We start from the raw sequence: 18,591 nt of genomic DNA on the forward strand, positions 1-18,591 counted from the left end.
CAGCCAGCCACATCCTTGTCATCCCTTGAGTCCCTCTTCCTATCTTAGCCTCAGCCCTCTCTTCTGCCTGGCTGTTTGAGGGCCCCTGTGATGACACCGAGCCTGTGGGACCATCCAAACTGACTACTATATGTGACCATGACCCTGATTCCACCCATCACAGGGGTGGCTGGTTTAATGGCGACGAGAAACCCTAGGGACTGGGAATCCTGTGGGGCGAGGTTTAGAATTCTGTTCACACTGTGTGCAAGTGGGTTAGGGCTGCCAATGTCATGACCAGAGGATCTGACACTTAAAGCAAACAGCCCCCCAGGGACAGGGGCCACACAACAGCAGAGAACACTTCCATCCAGCTCAGGGGCCCGCACAGGGAGAGATGGTCATACTTGTTTTCATCTCTGGTCCATCCGCCCTGTCTTTTGGCTGCCCCTGGCCACTCTGCAGCTTGGAGAGTGCTTTAAGGGGGAAAGGGAGCATCCCGTGCTGTGCTTGCTGGAGATTATCTTGGGCAGCTCCCCATGGGAGGTTCCTGAGGTCTTTTGAGCTCTTAGGGTCCAGCCATCCTGCTACTGCCCTTCACTGGCAATACCACAGTCCCCCACATCTTAGTGTGCTATCACCCCAGGCTAGGCTATCACACTGTCGGAACCTTCTCATTTTCACCTGCTCTGCTAGACACATTCCTTGTGGACACTTCCTGAATAAGTGGACACGGGTACAAATAAATGATGGGCAGAGCTATCACATCCAAATAGGTTAGCTCATGAGCCTGGGGCCCTGTGGTCTTTAGGTCCCGGTGCTTGGGTGACAGAGCCACTCGTGATCTTTTCTGTCATCTCAGAATCTGAAGGGAGTGGAGCTCAGCACACCTCAGTCACAGGACTAACCTCTGACATTCTGCTGACAACCTGAAGGCTGGTGCTCAGGTCCATTCCCCTGAAGGCTGCCAAACGCCCAGGGAGCTGTTCCTATAGTGAGAGCAGATGCTGGCAAATGCACCTAGGTGGAGCTCTAAATGACGGGCCACCCACCCACGTGCAGAGTCACAGCAGGCGCTGAGGCCAGCAACTCTGGGTGCTGTAGGAGAGGACAGGTGAGCAGGCATGATTGCAAACACAGTCACTCCTGGCACTCTCATCTTTATGGCCACAGAACGTATGACGTATCTTTAAAGTACCGCCTATAAACTGAGTATTGTGGAGTGTGTGTGTGTGTGTGTGTGTGTGTGTGTGTGTGATTTACAGGCCTACTTGAAGCTGTGTGAGCTGGGACTGAGTAGAACACATGCCAGTCATGAAGGGCTGGCTGTAAATCTGAGTCGTGGTAAACAGTAGGCTGAGCTCCAGGTCTCCCAAGCATATACATCTGGCAATCACACTGAAGCTCACACAGAAAGGAGATGGACGTGTGTGGGTGGCAAAGCCCGTTACTTAAACATGAACTGTGAGTGACGAGAGTGCTGTGAAATGAATACACCCACGTGACCAGAGCAGGGACATAACTGGCTCCTTTGTAGCCCTTCATGCTTGGACCCCTGCAGCTTCTTCTGAAGGCTGCACTCTTCCTCCCATGCTGAATCAAGAGTCCTGAGGGGCTGTCCCCTGGTACCTTCTAGAAGAGTCTTATTCACATACCACTTACCTTCTAGAACCGTCCAGGTTTCTCTGTCCTCCGAGTTCTGCTTCTGAACCTGACACAGTTCTAGTGCCCGCGTCCCAACTGCCACCTTGAGTCATGCATCAGGGAGGCTCAGGGTCCAGTGGGAGCTGAGGTCTACAGATGACAGTGGTACCCACTCCTTACATATGAACTCTTGGCAACAGGACCCACCCCAGCCCCTGGCCTCTTGCTGCCCTTAGAGAACAATGCCACCTGTTTTTTATCTTCCTGTAGGTGGCAAGAGACAGGACTCCGTCTTTGTTCAGTCCCATGATGCCCACTTACTTTTCTCACCACTCTGACCCAAATACTTGACAGGGAAGACGGCCTTCCTTTGCTCACAGTTAATGGAGTACTTTCCCCCACGTAGGAGTGTGTGGCAGTTGGGGCTGGCTCTGAGGTGGCAGGAACTCGTGACAGGACAGACCGGGAAGCAAGAGCTAGACTGAAAGTAGCTCTGCTCCCATGGCCTTACATCATCCAGGTAGGTCCCATGTCCAGAGGGTTCCATGGCCTTCAAATGTGGGCCACTTATTTAAATAAATGAGGCCGTGGGGTACATTTTACATCGAAGCCCTGATACTCACTAGTCCAACGGTGTCTGATCCATCTCACAACCAGTGTGGCTACCTTTGGGGAACACAGTTTCTCTCTCTCTCTCCCTCTCTCTGTGGAGAGGCAGAGGCGCCGTTGGGATTGGGGTGGCAGAAGAGGGGCATCACTGCATCTTTTTGCTCAGCGCCTGCCATGTGGCAGGCACTACATGGATCCTGGTCACATGAAGGCAGTGAATGACGCTTCATCCTAGGAACATCCCCTCAATTAGTTTGCTTAGTGACTAAGAGCAACTGGAGAGGGAAGGGTTTACCTCTTCTTTTTTTTTTTTTTTTTTTTTTAGATTTTTTTTTATTAATTTATTCATATTACATCTCGATTGTTAGCCCTTCCCCTGTTTCCTCCCATTCTTCCCTCCCTCCCATTTCTCCCCTTCTCCCCTCCCCTATGTCTGTGACCTAGGGAGACCTCCTCCCCCTATATATGCTCTCAGAATATCAAGTCTCTTCTTGGTAACTTGCTATCCTTCCTCTGAGTGCCACCAGGTCTCCCCATCTGGGGGACATGGTCAGAAAAGGGGCACCAGAGTTCGTGTGAGAGTCAGATCTCACTCTCCACTCAACGGTGGAGAGTATCATGTTCGTCGGCTAGGTCTTGGTAGGGGTTCGAAGCTTACTGCCTATATTCTCCCTGGCTGGGGTTTACCTCTTCTTACAGCTCACAGTCTGTTGTGAAGGCAGGAACCTGGTGGTAGAACCGAAGCAGAGGCCATGGAGGAGGGCTGCTCACTGGCTTGCCCCCCGTGGCTTGCTCCCCGTGGCTTGCTCCCCGTGGCTTGCTCCCCATGGCTTGTCCAGTTTTCATTCTTAGATACCCAGGACTGCCTGGCCAGGGGTGGGACTAACCACAGTGGGCTAGGCCCTTCTCCAGCAGCCATCAATGAAGGAAATGGCCCGCAGGCCAATCTGATAGAGGCATTTCCTCAACTGTGGTTCCCTCTTTGCCAGCTTTGTGTTGAGCTGACAAAACTCCAGGAGGCAGCACCCTTCCTATGAGAACTAATCCTCACCATCAAGAGTCACCTAGGAGGCAAGCTGCTGTGTGTGTGCCCAGGAATGGGCTTCTGCACTGGACTGAGGTGGGAGCACCTGTCTAAGGGAGTACTGTCCGGTCCTGAGCTAAGCTATAAAGAAGAAGCAGGGGCTGAGCAGGGGCCACTCATCTCCCTGGCTACAGCTGTGGTGTGACTGCCGCCTCAGGCTCCTGCCAGCCTGTCTTTCCACCAGGGTGGAGTGGACCCTTGAACTGTGAGCCAGTTACACCCTTCTTCCCTCCCTCCTTCCCTCTTTCCCTCCCTCCCTCTCTCCGTCCCTCCCCCTGTCCCTCCCTCATGTTGTTACTTTTGTTAGGCATTTTGTCAGTAGCAGCCAGCGGGAGAGGGCCTGGTGCAGAGCTGGTGTTTGGTAGCTGTTTGTTGAGTGAATGTGTGTACCGTGAGCCAGAGATACGACTGAGAATACGGTGAAGTGATCCAGTACCAGGAATGGGCTGGCAGTGGGAAGCAAGCGGTTCCTGTGATCCCCCTTGAGATGTGGCACCTTCAGTAAGCCGCAAGTTCTCACCAAACCTCAGCTCTGCTGTTTAGAAAACCATAGCTGTTCCCACTCCCAGGATTGCTTCCAGCCAGCCACACAAGAAGGTGACACACCTTTGCATAAGAGCTGCCACCGTTTTCCTGCCACTTCACCCTCCCTTTTCCCCTTTCCTTTCTTTCTCACCATCAAGTCCGAGGCGTTCAGAGAATCTGAGAAACCTGGACCCGTCTGTGTCAGGATGTGTTAAGAAGTCCAGTGCTAGAGCCAGGATTCGGGCTCCAGTCATGGCCTGGAGCAAGCGCGTGTTGCTAGGATCCTTGATTTCCCTCTTTGCACGAGGGGACTGTCAGAGTCCTGTGGCTTTTGTGAGCTGTGGCATCGACGACGCTACTAACTGTAAACCTTGGTCGCTATCAGCATGCCACAAGAGCTAAGTGACCAACCGGTGAGACCACGTGCTTCCAGGCTTTTCGGCGACAGGACACTCATTCCATTTACAAGATATCTAGGGTCCTTCCTCAGCTGTAGACTGTTCATCCTGCTGTGTCACGGAGCTCATAGGGCTGCTGCCTCAGGCCCTGCAGACTGTTAAGGGCAGGGACCAGGAGGTAACGAGGGGCACAGGTAATAATAGATGGTGCGTGTTCTTCACAGCGCTCCCTCCGCTCGTCCCTTGTGCCTGGTCCTCTCCTTTTGTTGGCTGCTCACTGCGGGGCTAGCTGTGATTGACAGAAGATCCCCAGCAGGTTCACAGCTGTGTGAGGACTGTGCGAAGAATGGTCGTGTGGCCTGTGACACAAACACACGAGTGGCGGTGGCTCGGGTGCTTTCCATCTGTGCTGTTGGCATCTTCTTTCTCACTGTGCTTGTTAGTCTCCTTTTATTACTCTTGTCACAGCTGCCTCTGTCTCTGCCAACTACATAGGTCAGGGACAGCAAAGGCCGGTGTGGCACCTCACTGAATGCACAGGAGGGTGCCCATGAGTCACCAACGGCTCACCAACAGGTCACAGTGCTAGTGAGGGGAGTAGTCCCCTTCTGTCAGCCACATACCAGGGTCAGAGAGGTTTTTTATTTATTTATTTATTTATTTATTTTTACAGAATCTCCCTTTATAGCCCAGTCTGGCATGAAACTCACTATGAAGTGCTCATGCAGGTAAAGTTCAGGCTTACCTGGAATTTACAATCCTCCTGCCTCAACTTCCTGAGTGCTGGGATTACAGGTGTGCACTGTCTCTCAGTGATGGAGGCTTTAAACCACACGTAATTGTTAATTTTCATGTTATGTGTATGAGTCATTTTGCAGCCATTATTGTTGTGTTGTTCTTCTTCTTCCTCTTCTTCTTCATCTCCTCCTCCTCCTCCTTCTGCAATTCATTTCATTTATTTTCTCCTCCTTCTTTTCCCACTGTAGACCAGGCTAGCCTCGACTCAGAGATCTGCCAGCCTCTACCTCCCAAGTGCTGGGACTAAAAGCTTGACGCATCATGCTTAGCTCTGCAGCCAGTGCTCTTACCCAGCAAGCCACTCTCCATCTCTTGGCTCTGGGAGGATATATATGGGCATACATGTGTGTTGTCATGTGTGTGTGTGTGTGTGTGTGTGTGTGTGTGTGTGTGTGTGTCTGTGAGATGAGGGGGAGTCTGTGAGGTGGAGGCCTGATGTTGACATTTGGTGTCACCTCTGTCTCAAGCCAGGGTTATTATCACTTGAACCCAGAGCTCTCTGACTTGACTTGTCTAGCTAGCTTGCTAGGGAGATCCTGTCTCTTCCTCATTTATGCTGGTATTGCCGATTGGCCAACATGTGTGGAGCTGTGGACCAGAACTTCCTGTTCCCAAGATGGAACCCGCTGAACCATTTCCTCAGCTTGAGGGCTTTGTTCTGGACATCACCTTGGGCAGTCTTATGAGACAAAGGCTGAGAGCTACAGGTAGGTCAAAGCTGTGTCTGGCAAAGCGTTAGGTGCAGTTTCTCTTGGAAGCCAGCAGAGGGCAGAGCTGGCTGCTCGCTCATCCTGCTGACAGCTAAAGAGGCTTTCCAGGTTCTAGGCATTTTATCCTTTGTGTGTGTGTCTCTCTAGCTGGTCCGTGAGATCCAAACAAAGATATGGTTTGAGAAGTTCTTTATAAGTATCTGAATTCTGCTTGTTCTGTATTTCCATATTAAGGATGAAAAGAAATGGCTGAGGTCCTGGGAGCATGTGTGCTATTCTTTGGACTAAGTGGTACTCTAATTGGGGTGGCCTTTTAGGTCACATGGAACAGGAGCCCTGACTTCCAGGTCAGAGCTTGTGTAACCAGTACCCCAATATGTATTTCTTTTTTTGTCTATGGATGCTAGCTGCATGCCAGGTACCTGCAGTCAAGCAATCTTGACAGAAATCCCCACCCTGAGGGGTGGCTTGGACCATCATTTCTCTAGGATTTTCAAGATACTTAGTTCCTGGAAGCAAGGAACTGATGAGAACTTGTGTGAAGGAGACACACAAGTGACCATCTGCGTGCCTGCCTGGTGGCTGGCCTGTGAGTGGCCATAGCTCTCTGCAGCATCCACGATGACACCAGGGGCGGACCTAACTGAGGCAGAGAGGAAATGAAGAAAAGACAAAGACAGACAGACAGACAGACAGACAGACAGATGGCTGGGATCAGGTGATCTGGGCTCTTTGATAAAGAAACCGCGGCATCCTGAATGCTCAACGTGAATTTTATATGCAGTTGAACATAGAGACAGGGTTATAGCCGGAGGAGGAGGCAGGATTTACAGTGTGCAGCTCAATCAAGGAGGTGGGTTTAGCTACTCTTGGTAGGAGCAGGCCCTGTAAGGGAGCAGCCTCCAGGCATGGGGTGAATGGAGAAAGTTACGATGGACCTTTTCTGCACACACTGTCAACAGCCACACTTGGACCAGAGGAAGGGTTTCCACACTTCTGAGCCTCACCCCAGGGGGAAGGCTTTGCCATTCCTCTATGGATTTGTGGCTCTGGGGTCTTTGCTGTGGCCACGTCAACAGTACACATTCACTCAGAATGTCATTCACTCGGAGTTTTTTCCACTCCCTCCTCGCTCACTGCATGGCCGTGTATGCTCTCAGAGGGGAAAGGGTCTGCAGAAGATGTCAGGGCAGAGCAAATCGTGTGAGCCAACACAAGGTCAGCACTCAAACTGGACCTTGAGTTGTTCCAGGGGCCAGCAGAGAGGGTGGGTGTTCCCTCTATGGATGCAGGAACCCAAGCCCTGAAAAGGGTCGCCCAGCCTCAAGCATGTTGGAGCAGAACACGCCAGTCTTGCTGCACTTTGTGCCTTCCCGCCATGTAGCCTGAAGAGCAAACACCTCCCTACTGGGCTGTCTGTCCCACGCTTCTCTGCCCTTCCCCATCTACTGTCACTATTAGACTATTAGATGTGACGGTTCCCTTCATGCCCCTCACCAGTAGGGTTCACCGCCAAGAATATCCAATCTGGCGTCTCTCTCACCCACATCTCGTTTATCTCCAGCTACCCTGCCCACTGCCTCTGACTCCTCCAGCCTGTAAGTTTGGCAGCCTCCTCATCTGCCTCCATGCCCCCTTCCCACCCAACCAGTGCCTCCTGAACAGCAGCCAAAAGATCCCTTGGAGACACACCTCTGCTGCCCGCCGCCTTGCCTTATCCTTGGAACAAAAGACAAACTCCAAGAAGACATAGAACACTGGGCTGGGCCCTGCCTTTCTGCAGGGATGCAGAGCTCTGAGCCATCTGTCTCATGATCTTTGCCCCAAATCTTCCCTTTGCCTGGGAACACCTTCCTTGGTCTTGATTGGCAGGCTTTCTCATGCTTTTGTTCTCTGAGCATCACTTCTTCTCACCATGCCCACCTCTCCTCCAAGGAGACCCCTTGACCTCATTGCTTGCTTGCTTCTGAGTCATTCATGAGGCACCACCAAACCAAGGTCAGGTCTTGTTTGTTCAGTTTACTTTTCTGGGAAATCACAGGTTTGGGCACAAAGTAGATGCTCAAGAAATCTTTGACGGAAGGGTAGATGCACTTTCTGTAAGAATTCAGCCGACTTGGACAATGTGGGAGGGAACTGGTTCTCCTGTGAGCTCTTTCTTCTTCTCTCCTCTCTTTTCTTCTTCTTCTTCTTCTTCTTCTTCTTCTTCTTCTTCTTCTTTCTTCTTCTTCTTCTTCTTCTTCTTCTTCTTCTTCTTCTTCTTCTTCTTCTTCTTCTTCTTCTTCTTCTTCTTCTTCTTCTTCTTCTTCCTCTCTCTCTGTCCCCCTTCTCTCCACCCCCCCTCTGTGTGTGTGTGTAACTGTTTTCAGCTGCCTGGGATAACACCATTGACCTTCAGGGCTACCTTGAGTTGGGGGAAACAGCTTTAGTTTTTCTAACCCAGGATACCATTGGTGTTCACTTAATGGGCATCCATTAGATTCTGAGTGGGGCCAGGTAGGCTGCCAGGTGAGAGCCTCAGTAAGTGAGAGGGGACACCCAGGCTTTCTTCAGATTCAAGTTCAGCCTGACACCTCTATGCACATCTTAAAAGAAAAATGAAACTTTACTAAAATAACTGGCACGCTACAAGGTTCACCCAAGTAACGTATAGAGTTCCGTGGATTTTCAGTGCTTATACAGAGTCTGGAAACCGTCTCCACAGGTCAGTTTTAGAGCCTCCTGAGTGTCTAGGGTTACCTCTGAGAAACCACACACCCATTTGGCGATAACCCTTGTTCTGCCCCCTTATCTGTCCCCCTCCCCCAAAGCTTTGCTCTTATTTTACAGAGGCTTCTTTTCAGTGGGGTTTGAGGAGACCTAGCATTTCACAGCTGGCTTCTCTCACAGGCACTGGCACACACGAGCGGGTCCTTGCATTTCACTGTTCTGTTTGGAGACAGGATTTCACTGTGTAGCCCAGGGGGGCTCCAGATTCATGCAATTCCTCCCTCTCAGCCTTTGGAGTGTGGGTATTATAGGTAGGAGCCATCATGTGACATTTATCATTGAGGGACCATCATGAAGCGTGGTCTCTGCTCAGTCTTGACGGGGCTTCCAGTCCACTGTGTCCAAGGAATTTACGGAGGGGAGTGTTACTTTCACACCCGCCCCTGGGCTATGGAAGATGGAGCTCCTTGGACAGGGATGCGCTCATCGTCCAGGAATCCACATCCTCACAGCGCCTGGTCCAGCCAGGGTCTGATGATGACCTACTCTGAGGGTCAAGGCTCTTCTGCCTGATGTGTGCCCAGCAGCCAGCAGGGGTGGATTTGCTAAGCTGTGTTGAATGCTTAAACTTTTTATTTTGGAACCTGAGTCATCACCTACCTCAAGGGTAATGTCACCTCATCATTCTCCAACCCAGCTAAGTGGCACAGTGTGGTCCCTGACCCTACTCTTACCCTTCACTGGACTTCCTTTCCTAGTTTTTCCCACTACAGGGGAGAGGAGTTGCCAGCTTGCTTCCAAGCACCTCCCAGAGAAGTGAGAATGCTCATTAGCACCTTAGGGAAGAGGAAGGAAAAGGGGAACCTCTGTAGTGTCGTTCTTGTCCTGGGTCCTTAAAGGTGTTTAATGGAAACTTCCTGGAAAGCACCTATGCCCTCTCCATGGGCAGAGGACTCCAGGAATGGGTACAGGGGAAGAGAGGGGTACCCCACGGGCCTTGGATGTACATTTGGTACTGATTTCTTTCCAAGGTGCATAGGTGAAGGTGGGGAAGACCACCAGCTGCCAGGAGCTGTCTGGATCTGCCTGCAGAGTGCCTTCAAGGGAGGCACCGCCCTCGCCTCAGGGCTCCTCCTCTCCTGTGGGCGGGGTGGGGGTGGGGAGTAGAGGGTGGGGTCGGAAGGAGGAGGGCACGTGGGTGCCTTCTGTCCTAGAGCACCCGGTATTGTGGTGGGCGGATCATAACCCAAGATCCAGCCCCTGTGTCCCCCAGGCAGTCCAGGTATTTGAGAACCCTCCCCATCACCACTCATTCTCACTCTCAGCTCCGTGACGTCATGCTCCTCGCGTGGCATGATGGGAGAATCCTAATGTTTTCCAACAGATGCTCCCAAGAACAGCTTTCAGATTAAAGCAATTGCAAGAGCAAAGATTCTCCTTTTTCCCTTTTTTTTTTCCAGGGGGGTGGGGGGTGGGGTGGGGGGAGGGAGCACCCCAGACATTCCTGGACATCTCCCCCAGCCCCAAGCACGCCACAAACACTGACAAGAAAAAGTTTTTATTTCCTGGTTCAACTTTTTTTTTCCCCCTGGAATATAAACTGAAGAATGGGAATAAATACGAATAAATAACAAAGCGAGGCCGCGCACGCCAGGATGCGCCCGGCTGCAGCCTGCACGGCTTTTGTCTCCCCACCCTGAAGCCAGCCCGGCGTCCTCCTCCGTTCCTTCCCTTTCCTGGTCCCTTTTGCTTTTCCTTTTAAAACAAGATGCCCCCTCCAGCCCCTTCGGCGGTGACCTTGGCTGCCTAGGATGCTCTGATTCCACATCTCCCTTCAACTTGCCCCTACGTCGCCTTTCCCATGGCCGCATCCGAGGACGGCAGCGGCTGCCTTGTGTCGCGGGGCCGCTCGCAGAGTGACCCCAGCTTCCTCAGCGACTCCTCGGCCACCTCCACGGACGCCGGGGAAAACCCAGGTATCGGGCGGGGGCGGCCGGGCGGGGTGGGGGAGACACGAGGCAGGTGGCATGGGGACCTCGTCCCCACAAGCCACAGCTCCCCCACCTTCACTGGGGGGGAAGGGGCGGCGGCCAGGACTCAGGCACCACCAGGGCCCGTGGTTCCTGCCCCCATCATGCAGGGCTGGGGTGCCTCGGAGCCCTTTGTCCGGAGAGGAAGGGCTTTGATGGCAGAGCTGTGTGCTCTGCAGTGTGCCCTATTCACGGGCTGCTGGGCATTGCCCACTCAATAGGGGATGCCCTGGGAGGCAGCTCACTGACCAGGGGAAGGGTCCACGGGTCACGTCCGCCCAGGATTGGTGCCTACTCTGCCCTCTGTCCAGGCCCTCCTATGGTCTCGTGGTCCCCACGGAAGGGTCACGCCGGCACTGCACTCCTGCGGTCACCGCGCCCAGGGCTGTCTGTCACTGGCTACCAGGACTCCAGCCAGGCCTTGCGCACCTGGGCGCGCCCACCTCCTAGGACATGTGTGCTGGACAGAGCCGCTGTGGTGGAAATGAAGGGTGTGCTCCCTGCAGAGCTGGCTTTCTTTCCACTCTGTGGGCTTGTCCACCTCTCCACACTCAAGGCAACGTGGATTGTGCAGGTGATAAACAGGTCACAGAGGTGTCCAGGCAGCTTGATTGATGACTTTCCTGGGACCAAGAAAGGCCTAATGAAGCAGGAGGGGGTGGGCTGTGTGCGCCCTGTCACCATGGAGACGCAGGAAGCAAAGTGATCATTAAAACCTTTCTCCACCAGAAGGCAATTTTCACTTCTGGGGGAGAAGTCAGAGCTTCTGAAATGGATCTTAAAAAAAAAAAAAAAAAAAGAATCAAAGCTGGTGTGTGGTGTCAAGTGGAGGGGCTCAGTTCTGTGTCTTCAGGGGGTGCAATCCCTCCTAGTTGCTGTTTGATAGCACCTTGCCTTGTCTTCCATTGTAGACCTCTCTCTAAATGCAAAGACCCCTGAATGGCGAATTAATGGTGTTAAATGGTGGCATTAAGGTTGAGATAATCCCAGGGGCTGGGAAAATTGCCTTTGTGGGGAGGGATTCTACAGGAGCTATGGGAACTGCGCAGAATCCTCCTCCCCCCTTTAAAAAAAAAAGTAGCTCCGTGGGTACTAGGAGCTGGTATGGACATTTTAAACCATGTACCAACCCAAGTCTTGTTAAGATGTCTTTGTTAGGACTGTCACTTGCTCACTTAAAGAGCCAGGAGAGGGAGTCCCCGACTCTGCCCGTCTAGGAGGGCAAGTTGATTTCTGTGGCGTTTCCAGGGCAGACCACAGTAAGCAAACCCTTAAGTCACTGTAAGTTTCCCTTCGTCACCTGAAATGTCCGTGGTGGGTGGCTTTCCTAGCTCTCAGAGATGCTGTGCAGGACGAATGGCCCCTTACCAGATAATCTTTCCCACTCCCTTTGTCTCCCTGGCTGTAAAAAGAGACAAACTTGAAGTGGGTATTATGAAGGATTTAGCTTTTTGGCTGTCTGCGAGCTGATGCGTCCGTGGGTGGCAGGGGCGGGTTTGACAGGTGGGTTGCTGCCTGTTCAAGAAGAGGAGGAGAGGAGGTCTCCGGTGCCCGGCATGAAGTTAAACTACAGAAGGGGACATGTGCCAGAGCAGCCGAGGGGTTAGAATGGTCAAAACGGAACCAAGTGAGAAGCTATGGGGAGTGAAAAGTCTAAAATGTGCCTACAGTCCATGAATGGTAGGACCGTTGACGGCACTGAGCATCTGTGGATTGTGTACCACACTGGAGCTCTGGCCAAAGAGTTGGACTCTTTAGGGTGGGAGACACCCACAAGCCTGAAACAGGAAGGATGGGTGTGGAAGGAGCTTGCATACTCCTGTTGGTGGGGGACTAGATGAATGACGATGTGCTGCCTGATTGTCCGGGGCGTTGCCATTTAGAGTTGTGTTTTAAGTGTCTCAATAGGGCCTGCTGTCCATCCAGCCTGGTACTATCACAAGACTTGGGGCTCCCAGAGTCTGAGGCTCCTGTCAGTTCCTACCACAGCCCCTCATCTGACCCTCCATGAGGGTCCTCTCTAGCTGCTGCGTTCACTGGTGGACCCAGCTACTAGCTGCACAACGGCCCAGTTCAAGCACGCAGAACGGCCTCCTTCCACCTACAGTCCTGTTTTTATAAAACAGTAGTCCTAAATTGCTTTTACCCTCCAAGGCATTTTTAATTCAACAACATTCTCTTGGTTAAAACTCAAACATATGCCTGGGAACATAAAACTCAAGGGTGGTTCGGTGCCTCTTTCTCTCCGTGGACGTCGTCCTCTAGTGTCCCTGCTCTGATCTTCCTTCCGTCTTCCCTCCCTGTTATGAGTCCACGTGGGTGGACGCAGCCACTGGGGCGTGTGCCATGCGGGGAAGTCTCGAGTGTATGATTCATTACTTTGGCCGTGTGGCTTGCCATACCACGGTGCCTGTCTCTGTTGAGAGAAGTCTTGCCTTCGGGAGAGCATCTAGTCTCTCTCCTCTTAGAGAGAAAGAGGACTGATGACAAACTCACATGCAATCTTATCAAAATCGAGTGTCAAGAGACCCGTGAGTTTTTTGGGCTTCCTTACAGAGCACGGTTGAGTGGCTACTTACAGGAATGTGGGTGACTTCAAAACTGTGACACTGCCTGAGAGTCTAAGCCGGGCCTGGTAGCGTGAGGGGAGTTCCTCACCAGCCTTCTATGGTCTCATGTAATCTAGCATTGCCCAAGACCACAAGGTCACATGAATCTAGGGCAGAATTACATGCGAATAGCAGGGAGATGAAGGAAGACGAGGTTGTGATCTCAGGTGGGGGTTCAACAGCCCTCTTACCTTTCTTCTGTAAAAGAGGTCCCACAGTCAACATGCCCGAACTCAGGGGCCTTTTGCACATAATCTCAGTATATGGGATGGAGATGACAGCTGCTGAACCCGGAAGACGGCACTTTCCGGTAGCCGCCTGCCTTTGGGCAGTCGTGCAGTGACAGTCTAAGGAGTGAGCCTTGTAGTTTAACTATGTGCTGTGTCCAGTGTCTACCCACTGTGAGCAACACAGTGGTGATAGCCTGAGCACGGACTGACTTGTGCTCACATGTCAGGCGGATGCCAGCTCGTGGAATGTCTGGCCCACAGGAGTCCACATCTGTTGCCTTAATGATGCTGCACCTCTCGCTCTGTATATCAATTTACACTCCTTACGGGAGCTGCTTGCACAAACTGTGACAATACCCAGTGCCCCAAATCTTTACCAGCACCCCAGGTCCCCAGGTCATGAATGCGTTTTCCTTAGCACAAAGGGTGACAAACGGAGTCTTGTGAAAACTCACGGTTCCTCGGTTGCGATGAGCGAGTCTTTGTGGCTTCCTTGTATACAGAGTTTCTTAGCACCCCCCCATCTACGGCACAGACCTGGCTGTAGGGCGGAAGTCATTTTCCTAAGTTGGTCCTCCCGCTCCAGCTGTGGCTCCATCTGCACTTTGCAGGGTTCTCTTTGTAAATTGCACTCTGCACCGAAAGCGCGGTAAGGGCTTCTTCCAGAGTGAAACCTGTAACAAGCCATGGAGTGTTCCCACAAGCTTCTCTCCTCCCAAGGAGCTCAGAGCCCCCACCCAGGGATTTGGCTTTCTGTCCTTGGGCTGTCAGATTCCTGGCTACCCCCTGCCCTGTCTTGCCTTGGCGTTTCCCTCCCTGGCTTTCTCCCGTCTGGAATTTTTCCTCTTCCTGATGTGCTTGGGTTTTCCCATTTTCTGCCTTGCCTTCCTCCTCTCACACTTCATCTCCTTGGCCTCCAGATATCAGGGCCACAGACCAGCCAGCAGCCACATTTAGTGCCTTTTGAAGAGATTCCACAGGGCCTTAGATGGACTCCCATCCAGATTGTGTCTTGGCGAGGCCAGAACCTCTGACGCGTGTCTCCTGAGCTCAGTGATCTTGTCGCTGACGGTTAAGATCTCCACGCAGCAGGCATTACAGGGTACTGAGCGACCCCTGACCTTTATCCTTTATCAACTGATGTGATTTGGGAATGCACCGGGAGGAGCATACAGGCAGTTGCTTTCCTCAAGGATTGGTCACCTTTTGCCTTGTGGCTCAAAGAAGATGGGATGCATTCGAAGTCAGTCTCCTCCAGAGCTGCAGACTGACGTAGTGACACGCCCCTGCAGACCCCGAGACAGGGCGCTTGCTTCCTCAGGAGCCCGTTCCTCCTACAGCTCGGCAGAAGCCCCAGCTGGCCATCTTGCTCTCCTTATCACACTTGCGTCATAGGACGGTGGGTCTTGACGCCTTCTTCTCCCACAGCTCTGTGTCCAGCTGCCTCTGGCCTCCTGAAACTCTTCACTTGCTCTGTGTCCTCCCTGTCTGGGCCTAGTCTCCCTTCCCACCCCTGGGACAGCATCAGTGTTGACTTTTGTCTCCCCTTTTCTCTCATTTACTCTGCAGAGGAGCAAATCTTGTGAAGTGCCAGTTGGTTGTAGGAGCTCCTTCATCTCCAGCCTCAGTGTGGGTCCTCTGGCTGCGGGTAGCGAGGGTCGTAGAGCAGTACTGCCTGCCTGGATCTTGGCTCTTTCTATTAGCTTTCCTCGAGTGTTCTCCTCCACTGGAGTCCTGAGTTCTGGGAATCTCCCTCTGGCCCCTTGCAGAGCATCTACATGTTTTAATTAGCACTAGAACTACGCAGTAATTACCTTGTCAGTTTCTTTAGGGTTATTAAAAATAAAAACTACATGCTTTACAAAAACAGAGTTTAAAAACTTGCAGTGTTTTCGGCTGATTGTGGAGGTGTGGTGTGTCCACACAGAATGTGATTGGACACTTCTGGAATTCCCGTTTCCTGCCTCCCACACAGAAGCCAATGGCCGGGAACAGTGCAGGCTAGTATAGGCACATTGGATGCCAATACCTCAGAGCGTGGCTCCCTTTCTGTCTAGTGCCTTCTTGACCACAGAGCCCTGTCTTCTTCGATCGCTATCCATTTGATGGACATCCTGTGGTCTGACCATCACTGTAGCCACAGCGTGCCATCTTGAATCCAAATGAAAGATAGTGAGTTACAACGACAATTGCATTTCCTCACATGTGTCAGTCACTTTTCAAATGGTGGCCATGTGGCACTATGGTCTCCATGATGGGAACTGAGGGTCTAGAGTTTTCTAGTCTGCGAACAGCTTTCCTGAACAGTGCTGCTCTGGCCCGGAAGGAAGGGCCTACACAGTTTCTCTCTGGACTCCCAGAGTTGGTTGGAAGATGGCCAGTACATCTTAGTGGTCTTAGGCCCTCGTGCTGGAGGGTTCTTAGCCCTTTGGCCTGACCGGCAAAGCAGCACCGGCAATTTAGACCTTGTCTTAAAATTAAAATTAAAAAACTGGTTCAATTCCCAGCACCCACATGGCAGCTCACAACTGTCTGTAACTCCAAAATCTGACACCTGTAGACATACAATGCACATAAAATAAAAACAAATAAATTAAAAAAAAAAAAGAAAGAAAGAAGGCTAGAGAAACAACTTAATGGTAGAATGCTTATCAGGTATTCCTAAGGCCTCAGGCTCCACCCTCAGTACTGAGAGACAGTGTATGATGTGTGGACAAGGACGAGAGGATTCTGCTAACCCGCAGGGAGAACATTTGGAGACATGGCTATGAGGCTCCCCTCCATCCCATTATTTCCTGGAATGATCCCCATCTGTCATTAACATTCTCCCCAGAGAAGCTGTGAACAGTGAGGAGGAAGGTAGGGAGCCTGAGATGGACAGTGCGTAGTCCGTTCCCGTCCCCTGGTACCTGGCTCAGTCAGGGGACAATGCACCTCACGGCCAAGGGCTTATCTCAGTTAATGATGACAAGATGATTGGGGAGGATCCAGATTCCTTTCTGGATTCTGGTTCTCCATTTGTCAAAGCCATGTGACAAATGGATAGCACCCCCCCCCCAACCCCAGACATTTACTTCAGTGGCTTTGCCACCTGCTGGGACATTCCTCTGCCCCTGCTTCCCACCGTGGGAACTACACTTGCTTTCTTCTGCATCCCAGCCCACAGCCAGGGCCCTCCTTATTTTCTGTCCTAATGGCTATGGGCTGGCGTGCTAGTCATCTGTGAATGGGTTTGGATATGTCCTTGTGGGTGTTTTGTTGTGATGAACTTGTCTCCCCTTCAAGGGGAGGGCCTGCTGTGGAGATGCAAGGAAGACATCAGGGTGGACTGAAGCCTTAAGCACAGGAGCAGGTGAGGGTGTGCAGGCTGGGACACCCTGGGATGGATCGTCCTGCCCCTGGGTGTAGAGATGGAAATACCACAAAAATAAAGCCAGCTAGCACCTAACCAAGTGTGTGAGAGACTTTGAGACCCATTATTCCTAATTTTCGAAAAGTTTTTCATCCCAATCCCTACATCTCATTTTATTTAGTGTTGCAACTGCAGTGTCTATAGAGCTCCAGAGTTAGGAAGGATGCCTGGTAGACAGCCTGTCTCAGAAGCTGTCTTTGTAGTCCAGGTTTCTACAGATGTGATTTTTAATATTAGCAAATTAACCAGTTAGGGCTTGCCTTACCATGGTGGTTTAAATAAATTAGATTGGGGGCTTCCCTGAGGCCCCTGGGCAGGAGAATGGCTCTGTGACATTCCTACTGTGTCCTGATTACAACATAACTCCTTCACCTTCAGACATCAATGCACTTTCTGGGCGGATGGAGGGGTCAGCGAAAGGCATAAGGTGTCAAATGCTGGCCGTGACTTGGCTTTTTTGGAGCCCTGCCAGTGATATCCATTCTTGTACAACAACTAGGCCAGAAAGTGCATTAAACGGACCCTCATGAATGATGAAAAGGATGCTGGGAAGTGTAGTTTGTTTTGTTTTGAGTTTGGTAGTAGAATAGTATAGTGGTGCTCCTAACAGGAGCAGCTGCAGGGCCAAGGGTGTGGCTCAGGGCTAGAGCACTCTCTCAGCACTTACGTGGTCCTAGGTTTGATTCTCAGCACTGCACAGAAAAATAGAAACAGAGGAACAGGTACATAGTCACTGGGACTGACTGTGGGGCATGTGTCTACTCAGCTATGGTCCCTGCCACATCAAACCAAAATCAGCACATCATGTGACCAAGCCAAACTCTATTGGTTACTGGCCTAGGGTTTGGGGCTCACATGAGAGACTGACACCATTCTTGTGTTTTATGTTGTTTTATTCCTAAGAAATAAGATTAGACCTGACATTATGACCCAGGTCTGGATATTATGCACATTGGGAAGAAGACAGAGGAGACCACTGTCTCTTCTCTGGCAGAGTCCAGTCTGAGTGACCGGTAGCTGAAGGAAAATGAGCTTGTTGTCATTTCTTGCTGTACAAGGGACAATCACACTTCCTCCCATTGTCCCTCGAAGAGCCAGGGGCTAACCCATCTGTGGCCACATGCCACTATGTGGCAACTGCAAGCAGTGGTCTCTTACATACATGGCCGTGGTCTCATAAGATTATGTTCCCGAGGTCACTGAAGCCCATTAGCTTGTGCAGATGTGTGCACATTGAAAAGGCAATGCAGCCATTCCTTAGAATGTGATCCTTTGTTAAAGGCTTAAAGCAATTGTGTCAAGGGTCTGAATCCGTGAGCTTGATTCCCCATCGACCCTGCCTTACCCGGCCTGTCCCATTGAATATCAGTGTCTGTCTGTCTGTCTGTCTCTCTCTCTCCTGTGTGAATGTGTAAGTCAGAGGTCAACTTCAGATATCCTTCCTCAGGATAGCATCCACCATGTTTTGGTTTGGCTTTTAAGAAATAAGGTCTTAAGTGACCCGGTGCTCAATAGTAGTCTGGTTGGCCAATAAGCACCAGGGATCCTCCTGTCTCCCCACCCCCAGGGCGGGGGTTACAAGTGTGCACCACCTTGTCTGGTTCTGGGGATAGAACTCAGGTCCTTGTGATTGCAAGGCAAGCGCTTTACATACGATGCCATCTTCCAGTTGCTGTGCCTCCCCGGGCAGCCAGCTCCATCAGATGGAGGTGGCTGCACAGAGTACACCAGCTGCAGTCCTTTGAGAACAAGGGTGCCTGCCTTTTCCATTTCCCACTCCATTTAACTAGAATGGCCACCGGGATGAGCTTTCTACTTACCAAGAGTCAAGATAGTTGATGGCGGAGACTCGGT

At 51.6% G+C, this 18,591-nt stretch overlaps 1 protein-coding gene across 2 annotated transcripts in view; it reads left to right on the top strand.

The window, feature by feature from the left end:
• The window catches only part of Phactr3 (phosphatase and actin regulator 3), a 212,673-nt gene that overhangs the window by 12,605 nt on the left and 181,477 nt on the right, over positions 1–18,591 (top strand). The window contains exon 1 of one of the 2 annotated variants that reach the window (XM_051143925.1): positions 9,956–10,432. The exons of the other annotated variant lie outside the window; for it this stretch is intronic. Within the exon in view, the coding sequence (XP_050999882.1) occupies positions 10,318–10,432 (115 nt within the window). The 5' untranslated portion in view covers positions 9,956–10,317. Of the gene's footprint in view, positions 1–9,955; positions 10,433–18,591 lie in introns of those variants that run through there. 2 annotated transcript variants of the gene reach the window in all.

The sequence above is a fragment of the Acomys russatus genome, chromosome 4, assembly GCF_903995435.1.
Source record: "Acomys russatus chromosome 4, mAcoRus1.1, whole genome shotgun sequence".
Taxonomy (NCBI): domain Eukaryota; kingdom Metazoa; phylum Chordata; class Mammalia; order Rodentia; family Muridae; genus Acomys; species Acomys russatus.